Here is a 15058-nt window from a genome sequence, read left to right on the forward strand (position 1 = left end):
GCTTTAGGCAGGTATGGTCTTCTTCACTGTTTTTATTTGGGTTTGGGTTTTTTTAGAGCTGGAGACTACAAAAAAGTTCACTGGATGCACTTCCTGCTTTTCTCATTTGTACCTTTAACACATGCTCTTCTAAAACAAGTGCTTTTCTTAGTTGGTTTGGACATCACAAGTTCTGTCTTATGGGAAGAATCTCTGTTCTGTGTATGCCCCTTTCCACCCAAGCTCAGAGTAGTTTTTCTGTGTGCACAGGCAGCCAGTAGGAGCTGTTGATAATGCTTGTGATGTCTAATGATGCAGGTATGTTTTATGTGTGTCACTGGTGGGTTTGAACACAGCCAATGCCTTTCTAGCCAGGAAAAAATTCATCTTGGAAGTGATACGAGGTCAGGTGGACCTCAAGTCTGACACAGAATAGCAAGTCCTGCTTTCCTGTTCTGTTGACTAGCAGGAATCTGCAACAGACAACTGAGCTGTAATTTTATTTCTGTTGCATATTTTCAAGAGATGCCAATCAAAGGTAGTTCCCCACATTTTCTTGGAGATATTCACATCTCTGTTCTGTAACTCAGTTGAGTATCTCAGCCCCTCAGTGTGGAAAGACATTAAAATAATAACTATTTTAAGGTTGATACTGTTGAAATTTTCTTCTGCAGTTCTGGAATTAATAAAAATTGTATATTAAGTAATGTGCATTTAATCTTTGCAGAGAACACCACCTTTATAAAAAAGAAGCCAAATCAAGCTAAGAAGGGGGTAAGTGCATATAAACAATGAGTAATTTTAACTGTATTACAGGTAATTTATTTCAAGATAGTTTAAAGGTAGTTTACAGACTTGCTTCTGGTTGGGGTCTTAGCACTTTCTTAGCATCTGCTCTCTGCAGAAAGGCATGAAGAGAGTTGAGTGTCTCAGAATGATGGTTCAAGGAACAGGAAAACTGAGGAAGACAGCTTAAGTTTTGAATGTGTGCCTCTTGTGTCATACATAAAATCCCTATTAGTGCTTGGTCTTCGCATATTAAGTGCTTTAATTAATTTTGAGTTAAATATTTTTAAATTGGATGTTAAAATTAACCCATCAGCCCAGGTACACAAATCAAGTTTTATTACTTTGGTTTTCACTCGTTCCAAGCTGTTCATTTGTGCCCTTCCCAGTAAAAATCCCCAGTTAAAAGTTCCCCAGTTAAAATCCCTTTTCAAACATTTATCACTTGTACACCATAAGAGCTATCTTTCCTACGTTTACTGTATACTTTTACAAGTGTTTTAAGATGTGTTGGATGTATTTTTTTTTATGTTTTTACTTGTACTTTGGTTTCAAAGAAGATTTCAAAACCCCAGTTCCAACAAACAGCACAGCCCCCACAGCCATTAAGCTGTGGAGCCCTGTAAGCTAACCTGAATTTTAATGATTGGTGGACAGAGGTAATCTGTCAAAGGGAAAACACCAATCACCTTAAACCAAAGGGGCGGGCTGTGGGCGGACTGGGGGCGGAGCAAAAGCTATAAAAGGGAGCAAAACAAAAACACGCCCTCTCATTTTTCCCTTCCTCTCCAGCTTGCTAAGTTCAGTGCTGGAGAAACCTACCCCTTTTCAGGGGCCTTTAGAAATATATTTCTTTTTGACCAGCCTAGCACTGCAAGCCTTTTTCCCTCTACCTGAGGTCCAGTGCTGTCTAAGCCTGAAGATCTCGAATCCCTGTGCTCCTGGGGCATACCTCCTGAGCCACTAGGATCCCAAATTTTTATATTTTGCTAATTTTTGCAATTTTTCAATTTTTCTGTTTTAATAAATTGTTTTAATTTCTACTAAGAGTTGTCTCATTCCTCACATCTTGCAACTCAAGAAAACAGCCCTGATAGTCACCCTGATGCCACCCCAATTGTGGGCTGTCAGGGTGACAGCATGTTGCAGGGAGTCACTCCTTTTAAGTCTGGGCTACTGTAGGACAAAAGATTTTGAAGGTTTATTTGAGCAGATAATTTAGATGAAATCCCATGATTTTGTGCTGCCACTAGAAGGCCCTAATACCCAAGAGGAATTTTTTACTCAGAGCGGTTTGTGCAGATCTGTTCCAGTGAGAACAACAGAACTGGGTTCACAGGTGCAGGTACAGTTTGTGATCTGTGTGTGCATGGCCTGGAGCTTTTACATGAAGGCTTGAAAGCAATAAAAGGTGAAGATAAATGCATTGTGAAATTTGTTGCTGCAGTTTTGTAGGTGAGGAATTAAACACAGAGGAGACTAAGAGCTGCAGTTTGAGGGCTGTGCCACCATCTCAGTCAGCAACATTGTATCCATATTTGCAGTATTAAGTGGTTTTTAAATCTGATATTGGTTCCATTGCAACAGAATTTATTATATTATTCCTATACAACCAAAGAAACCAAAGTTATTCGATGTATTATATTTATTTGAGCCTGCCAAGCTCTGAACAATTAAAACTGTAATACTTCCATTTTTCTGTGGGACTTCACTGCAAAGCTAACTAAATTTGTAAGAAGAATTAGTAGAAGCAGAATTTTGAAGTTCAAAACATGAAAAGAAGTATTTTCTCTGCTCCAGATTTTCCTTGCTGTCTGCACGTGCTCCCTGACAGGGCGTAGTGTTTGCTGTTGCTCTCACATCTGGCTGTTAGCTCAGCTGAGGTGGTTGTCTCAGTTATAATGTTCAGGCTTTTGGTTTTTTGTTTTTCAATGATTCCAGCTTGGTGCCAAAAAAGGTGGTTTGGGAGCCCAAAAAGTGAGCAGCCAAAGCTTTAGTGAGATTGAAAAACAAGCACAAGCTGTAGATAAAATGAAGCAACAAGAGGATCTTCATGGTAGTAAGAAAACTGAGAAGGAAGAGCCACTGTAAGTATGAATTAATTATGCAATGGTAAACCATGAAGCCTAATTTAGTGAGCTAATTGACAGCATTTTAAATACTACCACAGATTAGCATATGCCAATAAAACTTCAGCTCCTACTTTAAAAAAATGCCCAAACAGGTGGGATTAAGATGAGCCAAGCAGTAATTCCCCCAGTGCCCTTTTTTGGCTATTAAATATATGTTTCTACAGTTGATGATTTACTGTAGAAAATTAAGTATTAAGAAGACTCTTGAATTTTTTTTACCCTATGCTAGTTACCTAGTTTGTTTTGATGTGGTGAGCTCAATACTGTTGAAATCAGTCTTTCCAAGAGCATAGGGAATATTCAGATTAACTTGTACTTACTGGGTAAGAGCAGAGGGAGTTTAAGTATGTCTCGAATTGCCTGATGAAATTTTCAGCTGATTTATACTGGGACTGCCTTCATTTTCACCAAACCCCTTTGAATAATTCTGTGTGAGGCCTTGAATCTGTTTGTCCACCTTAATTAATAAATACTCAGCCCTAAAGCTCACATACTGTTCCTGGTTCCTTCCACATTCCTCTGCTAAGTGCTTTTGGTTTTTAATATTTCATTAGTTGTCATCAAAACTAGACAAATAAATAGTTGGCTAGTGTACACTTCTACTGTTACAGAGCTTAACATCCTCTCAAGTGCTAGAGAATCCTTCCTATAACCTTCTAAGAAATTTTCTGAATTATTACATAATTACATTCTGAATTATTACATAATTACTTTTTGCTCATGGTACCAAGGCCTTTGGTCTATAATCTCCTCCCCATTCCTTTTGCTCACTTTTATGTTGTCCTTGCAGAAATGAGTGTTTTGGTTGAACTAAAAATACCAATTGCAAAGGGACCATTTGAAATATTTTAACCACAAAATCATGGTTCTTGGTGATTGCCAAAAACTACCAGTGGAGAGACTCTGAAGTAACAACTAAGTAATCAAAAGAAAAAAGGATTATTCATGTATTATTATTCTTTATCAGTATTGTTTTTGATTGTATAATTTAGTTTGGAAGAAAGTCCCAAGCAGTGTCTTGGGTTTTGTGTCAGGAATGTATAAGTCTAAATAGATCCAAGCTAACTTTAAATAAAGTTCTGCAACCTTTCTGCAGTAGCCAAAACCCTCTGAAAATGCCTGGAAACACAAGGGATGCACATAACACTTGAGTTTATGGATCCAGTCCCAGTGGAGGAAAGAGAACTTTATTTCCCTGAGATTATCATTTGGGAATTTTGACTGTAGGTGGCAGCAGATACCAAACTGAAGGGAAGGGTGAATTCTGCTAAAACTGTATTTGCTTCCAACTAATTTGTGTGGTGGTTTTAATTTTAAAAGCTTGAGTAATAAGCTTTCCTAAATTAATTCAATATGACTTTGTTATGTGGCAGGAATGGAAGTGATTCTTTTGTAGTTCAGTATTTAGAAGGAGGAAGAGTTCTGAGGTTTGTAACTTTAAATGTGATTTTAAATTGGTACACAATTTCGTTCTGCTGTGCACTGACAAGAATAGATAGCTGAAATTACTTGTAAAAACTTGATCAGTATCCCCATTTGTTTTAATCAACAGCAGATAAGATTTTGATGTTCATAAAATAGATTTCCTGAGAAGGGCTGCTAATCTTTCTACTTAGTGCTGGGTAGATGTTACCAGTTACTCCTTTCTGCTTTGCAGCACATCTACCAGCAGCATCCTAAATCTCATTTGCCTTTCTTCTGATAGTTCATTTGTACTTCATGCCAGTTGAGACTTAAGAATTAAAATATTGCTGCGTTGCTCATTAAGATCAATAAAAATTGTATCCCTTTTGACCTGACAAATTAAATTTAGGCAGTATTTCTGCAATTCTGTAACCACGATGAAAAACCTCAGTCTCTGCTGCACTGGTATGACTGGAAAATAGTAAGATAGTTTAGAGGTAAGGGATGGAGACATAGCTGGGCCAAGATCTTCCTTAAGAGAAGACATTAGGAAATGCAGTGCTACAATAATTAATGTTCTACTAATCTTCCTGGGCTGATCATTCAGTGTAGCATTGGACATTTCTCTGGTAACTGTGTTTTGTTCCAGTGTTTCATCTTTAAGGTTGGCCTACAGAGATCTTGATATTAAAGCAAGACAAGAAACCTTAAACCTCTCTGGTAAGAAGAAAGCTGAACTGGAGAGGCTTGGCATGGGATTGGGCAGCAGCAGGAGGTATGTGAAGTTCTGGAAACTGTATTTGAAATGCTCTGTGGTTTTGTGCCGTTATCCCTCATTTTACTCAGGAAGTGAAGAAATGGACTAAAGCATGTTATGGAAACTTGAGCAATATCAGCAAAAAACCTTCTCTTTGTCAAGGGAAGCTTCTGATAGATTTAAGTTCTAACCTGCCAGACAGAGATCAACCTAAATTGTGTTTTCCAGCTGTCAGAATGGGCTTTGTGTTCAGAAGTCCTGCCCCTGTGTGGTAGAACAAGAGTTTTCCAAGGCTTTCCTTTATTTTGTTTAATTCCTCCTTCCTTAAATGTATATATAGCTTGGGCCTTCTCAGCAAGCTTCAGAAACTAGATTTGGGCTTTCATTCCTTTTTTCCTTTTAGGGTGTGAGCTTTGTCATCTCTTTACATGCTTGTTTTCTTCCTGTCCCCAGTGGTATTTCTCACTCAGTCACCTCAGATATGCAAACAATAGAGCAGGAAACACCCGCAATTGCGAAGCCGAAGAAGAAGTACATGGATGATGTGGAGGACTCTTATTTCTCTTCTAGCTCAAGGTATTCTGTAAACTTGTGATTTTGGATGGACCTAGAAGCACGTGCAGGTTCCATAATAATATGCACAGTGTTTTTGAAAGCTGCAGTGAAGGCAGTTTGAACCTGTGTACATGCCCAGCATGTTTTCAGGGGACATCTGAACCAGAAATATTGTGGAAAAGTTGGCTTTGCCTCAGTGACAGATGGATTTGTGAAGGAGGGGAGGTAGCTTTGTTGGGAAGGTGGTCTGAACTACATGTTTGTAGATTTTATCTTGTCCACAGTCTAGTCTCTGCTTGCACAGACAGTTGCCATATAAACTTTAATTTGCTGTATTCCAAATCCAGTGAATATTTTGTCACAGTGGCTTGTGTTCATTCCTTTTTTTTTTTCTTTCTTGTGCTACTGTCTTCAAATTAAACAAGCATTGAAGTCTGATATTAGAGATACTACAGTTGCATCATTGTCTGCATGCCAAATGCAAAAACTTCAGTCTTTTCGAGGTGGTGTGTGTTGGGTGTGTAGTGTAGGTGTCTGCAGTCCTATTTCAGATGCTTTTATGTATCTGAACATAAAACGTAAGCAAAAACTAATTGGAAAAATTTTTATCAGAGAATGAATGCAATGCAAATTATAAAATATTGCTCTTAGAGAAGAAAAATAATTCAATCTTACAGGTACTAATTGCAATGAACCAGCTGTTTCTGGACTGAGGCTATAAACAGGTGTTGCTTTCATAAACTGCCTTTATTGGATGTGTGCCACAGAAACATGAGAAATTGTACCTAATTGCTTGTAGACAGGCAAATAAAGGCACAAAGGCTTTTGTGTCACTACTTTGTAGTGCAATCACTGCAGCAGAAATACAAATGTGGGCCCAAGGAAAGTGGCAGCAGTCTTGTAATAAAACGTAGCATTTCAGTGCTTGCCTTGTTTGCTCCCTGAACAGCACAGTTCCTGCTCTCAAATTATTCATCAGCTACCAGCAGGCAAAGGATGAATTATGGAGGAGGCTTTTTAATGTGTGGTGGTTCAGTGAATAGAGGATAATTGTAACCTGGCTGTTCCTTGCTCTTCTTGTTCTGGTTAGAGCTGAGAGGATCTAATTGGAGTTGGTACAGAAGTTCATTCTCTTTAAAGAAAGAACAGTCAGATTTGGACTTGTTAAAGGTATTATTATCCTTTATTTCAAGCTGTGGCTTTGAAATAGAGGCGGAGTAGCTTTAGCATCGTCTTAGTATATGCCCAAAAGCAAAATAATCATACTGGATATTAGGGTGCTGATAAGTGAATTAAGCAAGCTAAAGGTCTCAAAGTTTAGACATATAATTGAAGCCTCTGAAAATCCTGAATTTTGATTTTTGCTTTTACTACAGTTAACAAAATCTTTATTAGCGTCACAATGTAAAATGTTACTTTCTGTTAAATGCAGTTTGTCTTTCTCTCCCCACCCCAAATACTGAAGAAGTATTTTGCAAAGCGACAAAAATCTGAGAGGGAAGGTTAGAGAAAACAAACACTTCTACTCAAATCAGCTCATGCAGCCACTGCCCAATGCCATGGTTTTGGGGGCCATTGTGAGACTGGAAAGCTTCAAATCCTTAAAAACACCTTGATTGATTGTTATTATGGAATTTATAAAATTGCTGTGGTTTCTTTTTGTCTGTCAAGAGAGAGACTCCTGCTTTTTGCCAAGTTCATTCCAGATCTGTCCCTCATATTTTCGGTGCTCAGACTTTGCTCCTGCAGGTGTCATGTTTCTCACAAACTGCAAAAACCAGTGGCCTGACCATTCCTAGCACAAACATGGAGAACTTTCTTTTTAAAAAGTATTTTTCACAAAATGCAGGTGCAGACTTTAATATTCTATCTAGTTCTACTGAGTGATTCCTTTCTTCTATCCCCTCATGGTTTTGATCATCTTTCTCCCCATCCTGGTCATAGCCAAACTTCAGGTAAATTTCTTCAAGCACAAAGGGAAATCTTAATCTTTGGCATTTTAATAGTTTTTGGTGGTTTATTCTTTTTCAAATACTTCCCACATATGCTGAGATATGTGTAGGTAATCAAAAGGGGAGAAGATCAAATAACCTACCAGAACTGACAAACATGCTTCATTTTTTTTTTCCTTTTCTTTGTTTTGTGTTTTCCCTGCAGTTTTGATGTGCAAGAGAGGATTGTCTTATCAAATTAAGACTCACTTTCAAGAAATATGTTTTTAGCATTTAATTTTAATAAAATGTGCTGCAAAACACACGAGTTATTAATATTTTGATTTTTAAAAATATGGAGAACCAGAAACAAAGGCTTTCTTTCCTGTTCTGAGCCTTTGGATTCAACTGTACAAAGCTGCTAAAGCAATATTGTGAAATCCAGATTATTCACTGACAACTGTCATTTTGGTGAAAACACACTTGCTAGTGAGCACTTATTATAGCAGTCATTATCTAACAACAAGCAAATATATTCCCACTTTTCAATAAGTAACAAAGCTCTGATTTTTCAATTGGTTTTTCTTTCTTCTTTTGTTCTAGGTACTATGAGTCTTCAGATTTGAGGAGCAGCACTTTCTCTAAATGGGATGACAATTCAGATGCTTTTTGGAAGAAAGAAAATAATAGTAGAGACACTGATATATTGTTAACTTCAAAAAGCACAGGATTTTCAGACAGGTACACCAAGAAAACCAAACTGATTTTTGTCCAGAAAGTCCAAGTCTGTTAATGTGATTTGAGTCCTGGCCGTAGTAGTTGGATTTTTTTCCAGTCTATGGAAGGAGAATTTGGCCAGAACTTCCATCAGCAGTCAAGGGAACTCCTGACTGAATTTCTTTCATAAGCTGAACTTCTTACATTTTAAGCACTGTTGTGCTCAGAGCTGTTCAGTCCATGTACTGGAGGTAATTCCCAAACACTTCCAGCAACAGAGGAAGTAGACAAAGCGTGGGGAGAAACTCAAATATTTGCCCTGTTCTGAGCACGTACCTGCTTTGTTTATTGTGTGATGAATCAAAGGAAACCTTGTTAACAAATGAATGAAAATCTGGCGTGTTCAGCTCTGAGGATGCAGGTACTGGAGGCACAAACAGCAGCTGGGATTGTGATGATAAAAAACATCTTTCCTCTATGACAACAGTATTTTTATCTTTGTAACCAAGTAGAAAATACAAGAATGGGGGGGTTATGTGCTTGGTTGGTATTTTCTGCCTCTGTTCTTTTTACTTTAAACCATACTTTTCATTAACCTGTAAAATACAGTTTGAGCACTTTGGTGCTTCTTGTTTGATTCCTTTCCTTCTGCCATGATGTGAATGAAGTTTCTCTCCCTGATGCAGTTTATTTTCCTTCCAGGCCTGCATCTCGGCGTAAGCCCGAATATGAACCTTCTGCAAACACAGATGAAGCACAGAAAAAATTTGGCAATGTCAAAGCCATTTCATCAGACATGTACTTTGGAAGGCAAGATCAGGCTGATGTAAGTAGGAAGCAGTGATGAGTATTTTTGAATGTTAAAATAGTCTTTGACTATAAAAGTGGTGTTCTTGTGAATCAGAGAGAAGGAATGAATAGTAAAATTTGGTAGAATTAGTGAGTTTATAGAATTATGCCCCCTTGATAATTTGTTTGATAGAACTGTACAAATTCCTGATGATTTAGAATTTAGTTTTAGGGAATTGCAGTTGCACATAGGACCATACCTCGATCATTCTTTTCTGATAGAAGTGGTAGACTGTGATTCAGCACTCCTGAATTTTGATAGAATCAGGCTTAATTTGTTCTAAATACCCAAACTGATGCCAACAAACCACTGCTGAAACATCTTCCTGCTCTGTATTTGTTACATAAAAACATCAATAATGTTGTAAAGCTAACCAAGTAAATAAATTGTTCAGTGAATTGCATGGAGTTGAATCAGCCCAGAATAAAAACAGATTAATACTGTGCTGCATTTTGGAGGTGAGATGCAGATTTTTAATGAAAAATTAACAGTGTAAATACTAATGTAAAAAATATAATTACTGTTTGCAGGGAACTTGGAAAAAGTTGACTTAAAAGTGTCATGGGGTTGGAAGGGTCAGCAGGATGTTAACTGCAGTGCTTTCCCCTCCATTTCACATTTTTTAATTATCATTTTTAATGGTTGCATAGCTTTTCAGCAATTTTAGGGTAACTAACAGTGAGTGGGACCCTTGGTGTTGCAATGATAAAAGTCACTCTTGGGTAACTCAGAAATGAGATGGTGACAAACTCAGTGTAAATGAAGTGAAAAGTGAAATGGGCACAGCTTTCAGTGTGGTCCACTTCAGTTGTAAATGTCTGTAGTCTCTCAGATTATCTGACATGACCTCAAAAGGTGGCAGCAAACTGCTGAACTCCTTTTTATTCTCAATTCTTTTCCAGTATGAAGCAAGGGCTCGGCTAGAAAGGCTTTCTGGAAGCACATCCATAAGTTCAGCTGACCTGTTTGAAGACCAGAGAAAACAACCAACAGGTACAGATCAGAGTGAGAACTGGAGCATGTGGGGAATGCAGGCCCTGACTCTGCTTCTAATCACAATTATCACTGTGTCCTGCAGGCAAAATGCTAATAGCTCAAACAGGCATGGCAGGTGTAGTCATTGTTTCAAAACTAACCCCTTAAATTTCAGGTTTTGTGGTTTTTGGTTGTGTAAGTTCAGTATTTTATACTGGGGGAGTGTGTTGCAAATAACACGACTGTTTTGTAAATAACTTTTATCAAAGGAAAACTGTAATATATTCCAATGAGGTAACACCTAAACGGACTCTCAGGTGGTTTTTTTGATAAGTTACCATAAGTAGCTCATTAGCTGTCATAATAATAGTGGATCTAGGAAAAATCATTAATAAAATATTAGTGGACTTGAAATTCCCATGTAATCTGTTGCACGGCATATCCATTCAGTGGGATATTAGCTTCTACCTCTGGCCTTGCAAAATTATTAAGGAAAATCTTCACTTGGTTTGTCTGTTTCAAAGATGTGTTTGAACACCTCACATTGGAGAGTGTAGTGCATCCAATCAGAAGGGGAGAAAGATTAGATTGACTGAAAAGAAGCCCCTTGTTTTCTTTCCAACTCTTCTTGGATTGTGCAGTAATGTGCAATAGAAAAGGTGGGAAATACTGGAACATTTTATAGGCTTAATCAGTTGAGTTTCATTCCTTAACTTAGGAAGAAATTGGAAAAATAAGAGTTACTGAAGAACTTGAAATATGTGAATAATTATTCATATAGGAGGGAAAACCCCAAAACAAGTGTTTAGTTTGATCCCCTGAAAGCAAGTTTGAATACACTGACTAGCAGAGAAATAACTCCTGTTACTAGTTCCTTATGTAAAAAAAGGGTTTAGTAATTTGAAATGTGAAAAGAAAAGTTAAAGAGGGAAGAAGCTATCAAGCAGAAATCACAGTAAGTTGCTGTAGCCACTTGAAAGAGCATTTGCAACATGGTGTCATAAATTCACACTATATCAAATGTACAGAAACTTCCTTTCCTGCCTGTCTGTTACACCCCTCAGCCCAGAAACTGTCACCTGACAGTGGCCCTTGGAGAAATGTTACTGCACTGACAGTGTGTCTGGTGTTGAATTAATGCCCAGACTATCATTAGTTCCATAAAATAAAGGTAATCAGGACACTGTCAACAAAAACACTGCTGTAGTTCTGCGGTCCTTGCCAGGATAAAACATCCTTTGCATCTAAGGTTGCTTTTATGAGCACTGATGAGATGTCAGGGTAGAATAGTTTGGGGCTGCTTGCTTTTGTACAGAACGCTGTAGGAGATTTTTAACCAAAGGGGGGCCTGAAAGAAAAAGCCTTTTTTGCATTATTTCAAACCTGATGCTTAAGAAAGTCAAGTGGCTGAATTGGAGGTGCTGATATGGAAGGAAACCACAAGAAAAGGAGTTGCTTTCCTGCCTCGTTTACAAGAACTTTTTCAGACCAACCAAACGTAACCAGCAAGTGATGAGAGAATTCTTGTGGCTGAGAAGTGGTTAGAGCTTCTCAGGTTATTTATGTCTTCAGATTTTATTTCTGTGACTCTGATTTTAGTAACAAAAACACCTGAAGCATTTGATGAGTGGAACAGATTGTAAGGAAGTCCAAATTACAGCTCAGAAATAGGGCTGTCTGAGAGGAATCTTGAAGATAATCTGTAAAGAGGATCTATAATACCTATAAACCCATGCTGGGTTGAAGGATTGGAGTGGGAATTTCTCTGAGTGTAAGAAGGCATCTGTGCTCAAACCAGCTTCTTATCTTAGGTAAAACAAATTATCTCCAGGATCGTCTGTCTCGGCCTGCTCAGGAGGCAGGTGCCTTTAATTTACCAGGACAGAGGAGCTACAGGTTCCCTCTCTTTCTCTGTCTTCCTCCTCCACCCCTGTTCAAAAGACTAAAAGGAGTCTCCATTTGGAAAATGGTCTGGTTTGGGATGGTTACTCCCTGGAGCCCCGTTCATTCCCAAGATCTTTGGGGTGACCTTATTGTGGCCTTGCAGTGCCTGAAGGGAGCCCACAGGAAAGATGGAGAGAGACTCTTGGCAAGGGCCTGGAGTGACAGGACAAGGGGGAATGGCTTCACACTGACAGAGAGTGGGTTTAGATTGGATATGAGGAAGAAATTGTTCCCTGTGAGGGTGGGGAGGCCCTGGCACAGGTTGCCCAGAGAAGCTGTGGCTGCCCAGTCCCTGGCAGTGTCCAAGGCCAGGTTGGACAGGGTTTGGAACAATCTCAGATAGTGGAAGGTGTCCCTGCCCATGGCAGGAGGTTGGAATGAGATGATCTTTCAGGTGCTTTCCTACCCAGGCCATTCTGTGACTGATTCTGTGACCATGGTTCTGTGATTCTGGTTTACTCTGATCTGTGCCTTTGACAGTATCAGATATTAAGGCATGCCAGTAATTATTTTCACCAATGAATGGGTGATCGTAATTGTTGGCGTGTTAGTACTTAGCATGCAGTTAGTTTAGAGTGCAATTAGAATAGTTAATTAATTTTGATTTCTGTTACTTGTAGACCTGCACTTTCCATAATAACAGCAGTGCTAACTCTGTCCAAAATATATTGACTTTAAGGAAGGCTGGATTGTCAGCATTAGTCTGGAGTTTTAAAACCTAATTTATTTGCATTTACTGTAATTTCTGTGAAATTTTCCAAGCCTCAGATGTAGTAAGGCAAAATATGTGTGTTTATACAGCATGAAAATCACCCCTATGCATGCACACAAATTGGGTTCATCACTTGAGCCACCTCTGAAATGCGTTCACCTTTAAATTGCAAGGGGAAAACAGCTGTTGAGGATACAAAACATTGTCACAGAGTGGAAGTACAGAATAAATCATTTACTATCCAAACATGAATTGCTTAGCTGGGAATACAGAGTGTAGAGGATGACACTCTTGGGTGGAATTAATGAAAACCTGAAAACAATCCAGAGGAAGAGGCATTTAAGACATTGAGATCTCTGTCTAGTGCTCCTAGCCATACATTGTACTTCAGGGAGAAAAAAAAGGTTTTCTATAAATAGAAATAATATTTTTATTAAAAAAAGCTTTTCTATAAATATAAATAATATAAGGCTTTTAATATAAAATAGTGTTTTCTCCGTGTGTGTGTTCTCCTTTCAGGAAGCTACAACATTACCAATGTCTTGCCTTCAGCTCCTGATATAGCTCAGTTTAAACAAGGAGTGAAATCCGTGGCTGGAAAACTTTCTGTCCTTGCTAATGGGGTCATGACATCTATACAGGTGAGTAAAAATGTCACAGTCTACTAACCATCAGTTGAAGTCTTTCTGTAGTGATTTACTACCATGGATCCTGCCACTGATTTATCTTTAGGGAGAAAAGAATGAATTTGGTTTTGAGCTCTGTAGACCTCTCAAAGTAGACTGTAAATCTTTATAATTTAAAATATAAATCTGTATCTGCTAGCTCACCTTCATTAGGATATATTTTTTTTCTTAAAATTAAAACAAAAAATCCCATCATGAAAGTTACTTGTTTTTACTCTGTTTTTAAACTCATCACAGTTCCTAACCCTGAATGGAATAGTTTGGTTGGTCCTGCAGTGATCTTCCAGCCCAGCTCTTGTATTGGTTCTTTAATTGACCTTTGACCCATGTTTTGCACAAAAAAAGACATCCTGGCCTCAGTGTCCAGCATGTTTCATGCTCCAGTCACTTGGCAATTCTGTATGAGGTCATTGGGAGCTCTCAGATGTTTGAAAGTCAGGCTGATTATCCTGGAATTCAACCCTAAACTCCAGTTCTTGGAAGCACTGGTCAATTTTCTGAAAGCCTTAAAGAATTCAGCTGCTATTTAATTGCACAAATGGAAGTAAAACTGATTTCTTTTTATGGAAAACCCACTCATGTCTGGTTTGTTACTTGTTTTTACTTTTCTAGGATCGATACGGTTCCTAACTGAAGCTAAAGAAGGAGATTCCTCTTCAGGCACACAAGTGGTCACTCTGCTGATTCAAATGAAGGTTGCCTTAAGACTGATGATGTTTTCACCTCTTTCTTAGTGCAGGTTTCTGACTCAGCCTCTTCTGAGTGCTGTTTCATCTTGACAGAGCAGAAATCTTGCAGCAGCTTGTTACATGGCATATACTTTTTCTTTTTTCCTCCTTTCCAGTCTTTATTTCTTAACAACCTTATTGTTAGATAAATTTGGAGCTTTATTTTATTACTGGTTCTGTCTGTGAGGCAGGAAAGAGAAAGAAGGAGGTGGTGTTTAGTAGACTGTAGCAAAATATACACTTAATTAAACCTGTGCTTGCCAGGAAGTAAAAGCTCTTGAAGTCATAAATGGATGTGCATTAAAATGGTGGGGAATTAGTGGTTTGAAACAATATTCCAGCTAGAAGGTTCTGTGCTTAGATGTGAAGTGTGGAGAAGTGAAAATGTGGTAATACTGAACAGTGGATTTCACCTTGTTGTGGGAACAGTCTGTCTATTCCAAGTTTTGAAAGTTACAAAAAAATTGCAATATAGAATCCTTAAGTGCTTTTAAAAATTCTGTATTGTGTACAAATTTGAAAAAAAAACCTTGAAATACACTAAGGGCCTAATAGAGTAGTTAATTAAGTACTTGTTAAAATGTTCAGCACAATCTTAGATTTTTAATAAATTATCAATTATTGAATAAGGAAATAGTGGGGCTGTGTTTTAGACAGTCTAGAATTTATTGCTGATGACATCCTGCATAAAAATTATTATGACCTTAAAGAAAAATCCTTACAACCAACAGTGAATTCAAGTTAATTCTGTTCTGTAATTTTCTTAATTCAGATTTGTAAACTGCTGATATCTAATAAAAACAATTGATATGAACTCAGTTTTAAATTCAATTTCTATGTGTGGTCACCAGTATCCAGCTTTCTAAATACTGTCATCTGTATTTTGTCTATACAGTGGTCTG

The 15058-nt window shown here is 38.0% G+C and overlaps 1 protein-coding gene across 1 annotated transcript in view; it reads left to right on the forward strand.

Annotated features, from left to right (window-relative positions):
- ARFGAP3 (ARF GTPase activating protein 3) overlaps positions 1-14987 on the forward strand; it is a 27164-nt gene extending 12177 nt beyond the window's left edge. The window contains exons 8-16 of the mRNA XM_069003261.1: positions 707-753; positions 2707-2852; positions 4951-5076; positions 5512-5634; positions 8148-8285; positions 8964-9087; positions 10014-10104; positions 13262-13383; positions 14041-14987. Of these exons, the coding sequence (XP_068859362.1) occupies positions 707-753; positions 2707-2852; positions 4951-5076; positions 5512-5634; positions 8148-8285; positions 8964-9087; positions 10014-10104; positions 13262-13383; positions 14041-14058 (935 nt within the window). The 3' untranslated portion in view covers positions 14059-14987. The remainder of the gene's footprint in view (positions 1-706; positions 754-2706; positions 2853-4950; positions 5077-5511; positions 5635-8147; positions 8286-8963; positions 9088-10013; positions 10105-13261; positions 13384-14040) is intronic.
- Positions 14988-15058: the final 71 nt, after the last annotated feature.

Source organism: Aphelocoma coerulescens, chromosome 1A (genome assembly GCF_041296385.1).
Source record: "Aphelocoma coerulescens isolate FSJ_1873_10779 chromosome 1A, UR_Acoe_1.0, whole genome shotgun sequence".
Lineage (NCBI taxonomy): Eukaryota > Metazoa > Chordata > Aves > Passeriformes > Corvidae > Aphelocoma > Aphelocoma coerulescens.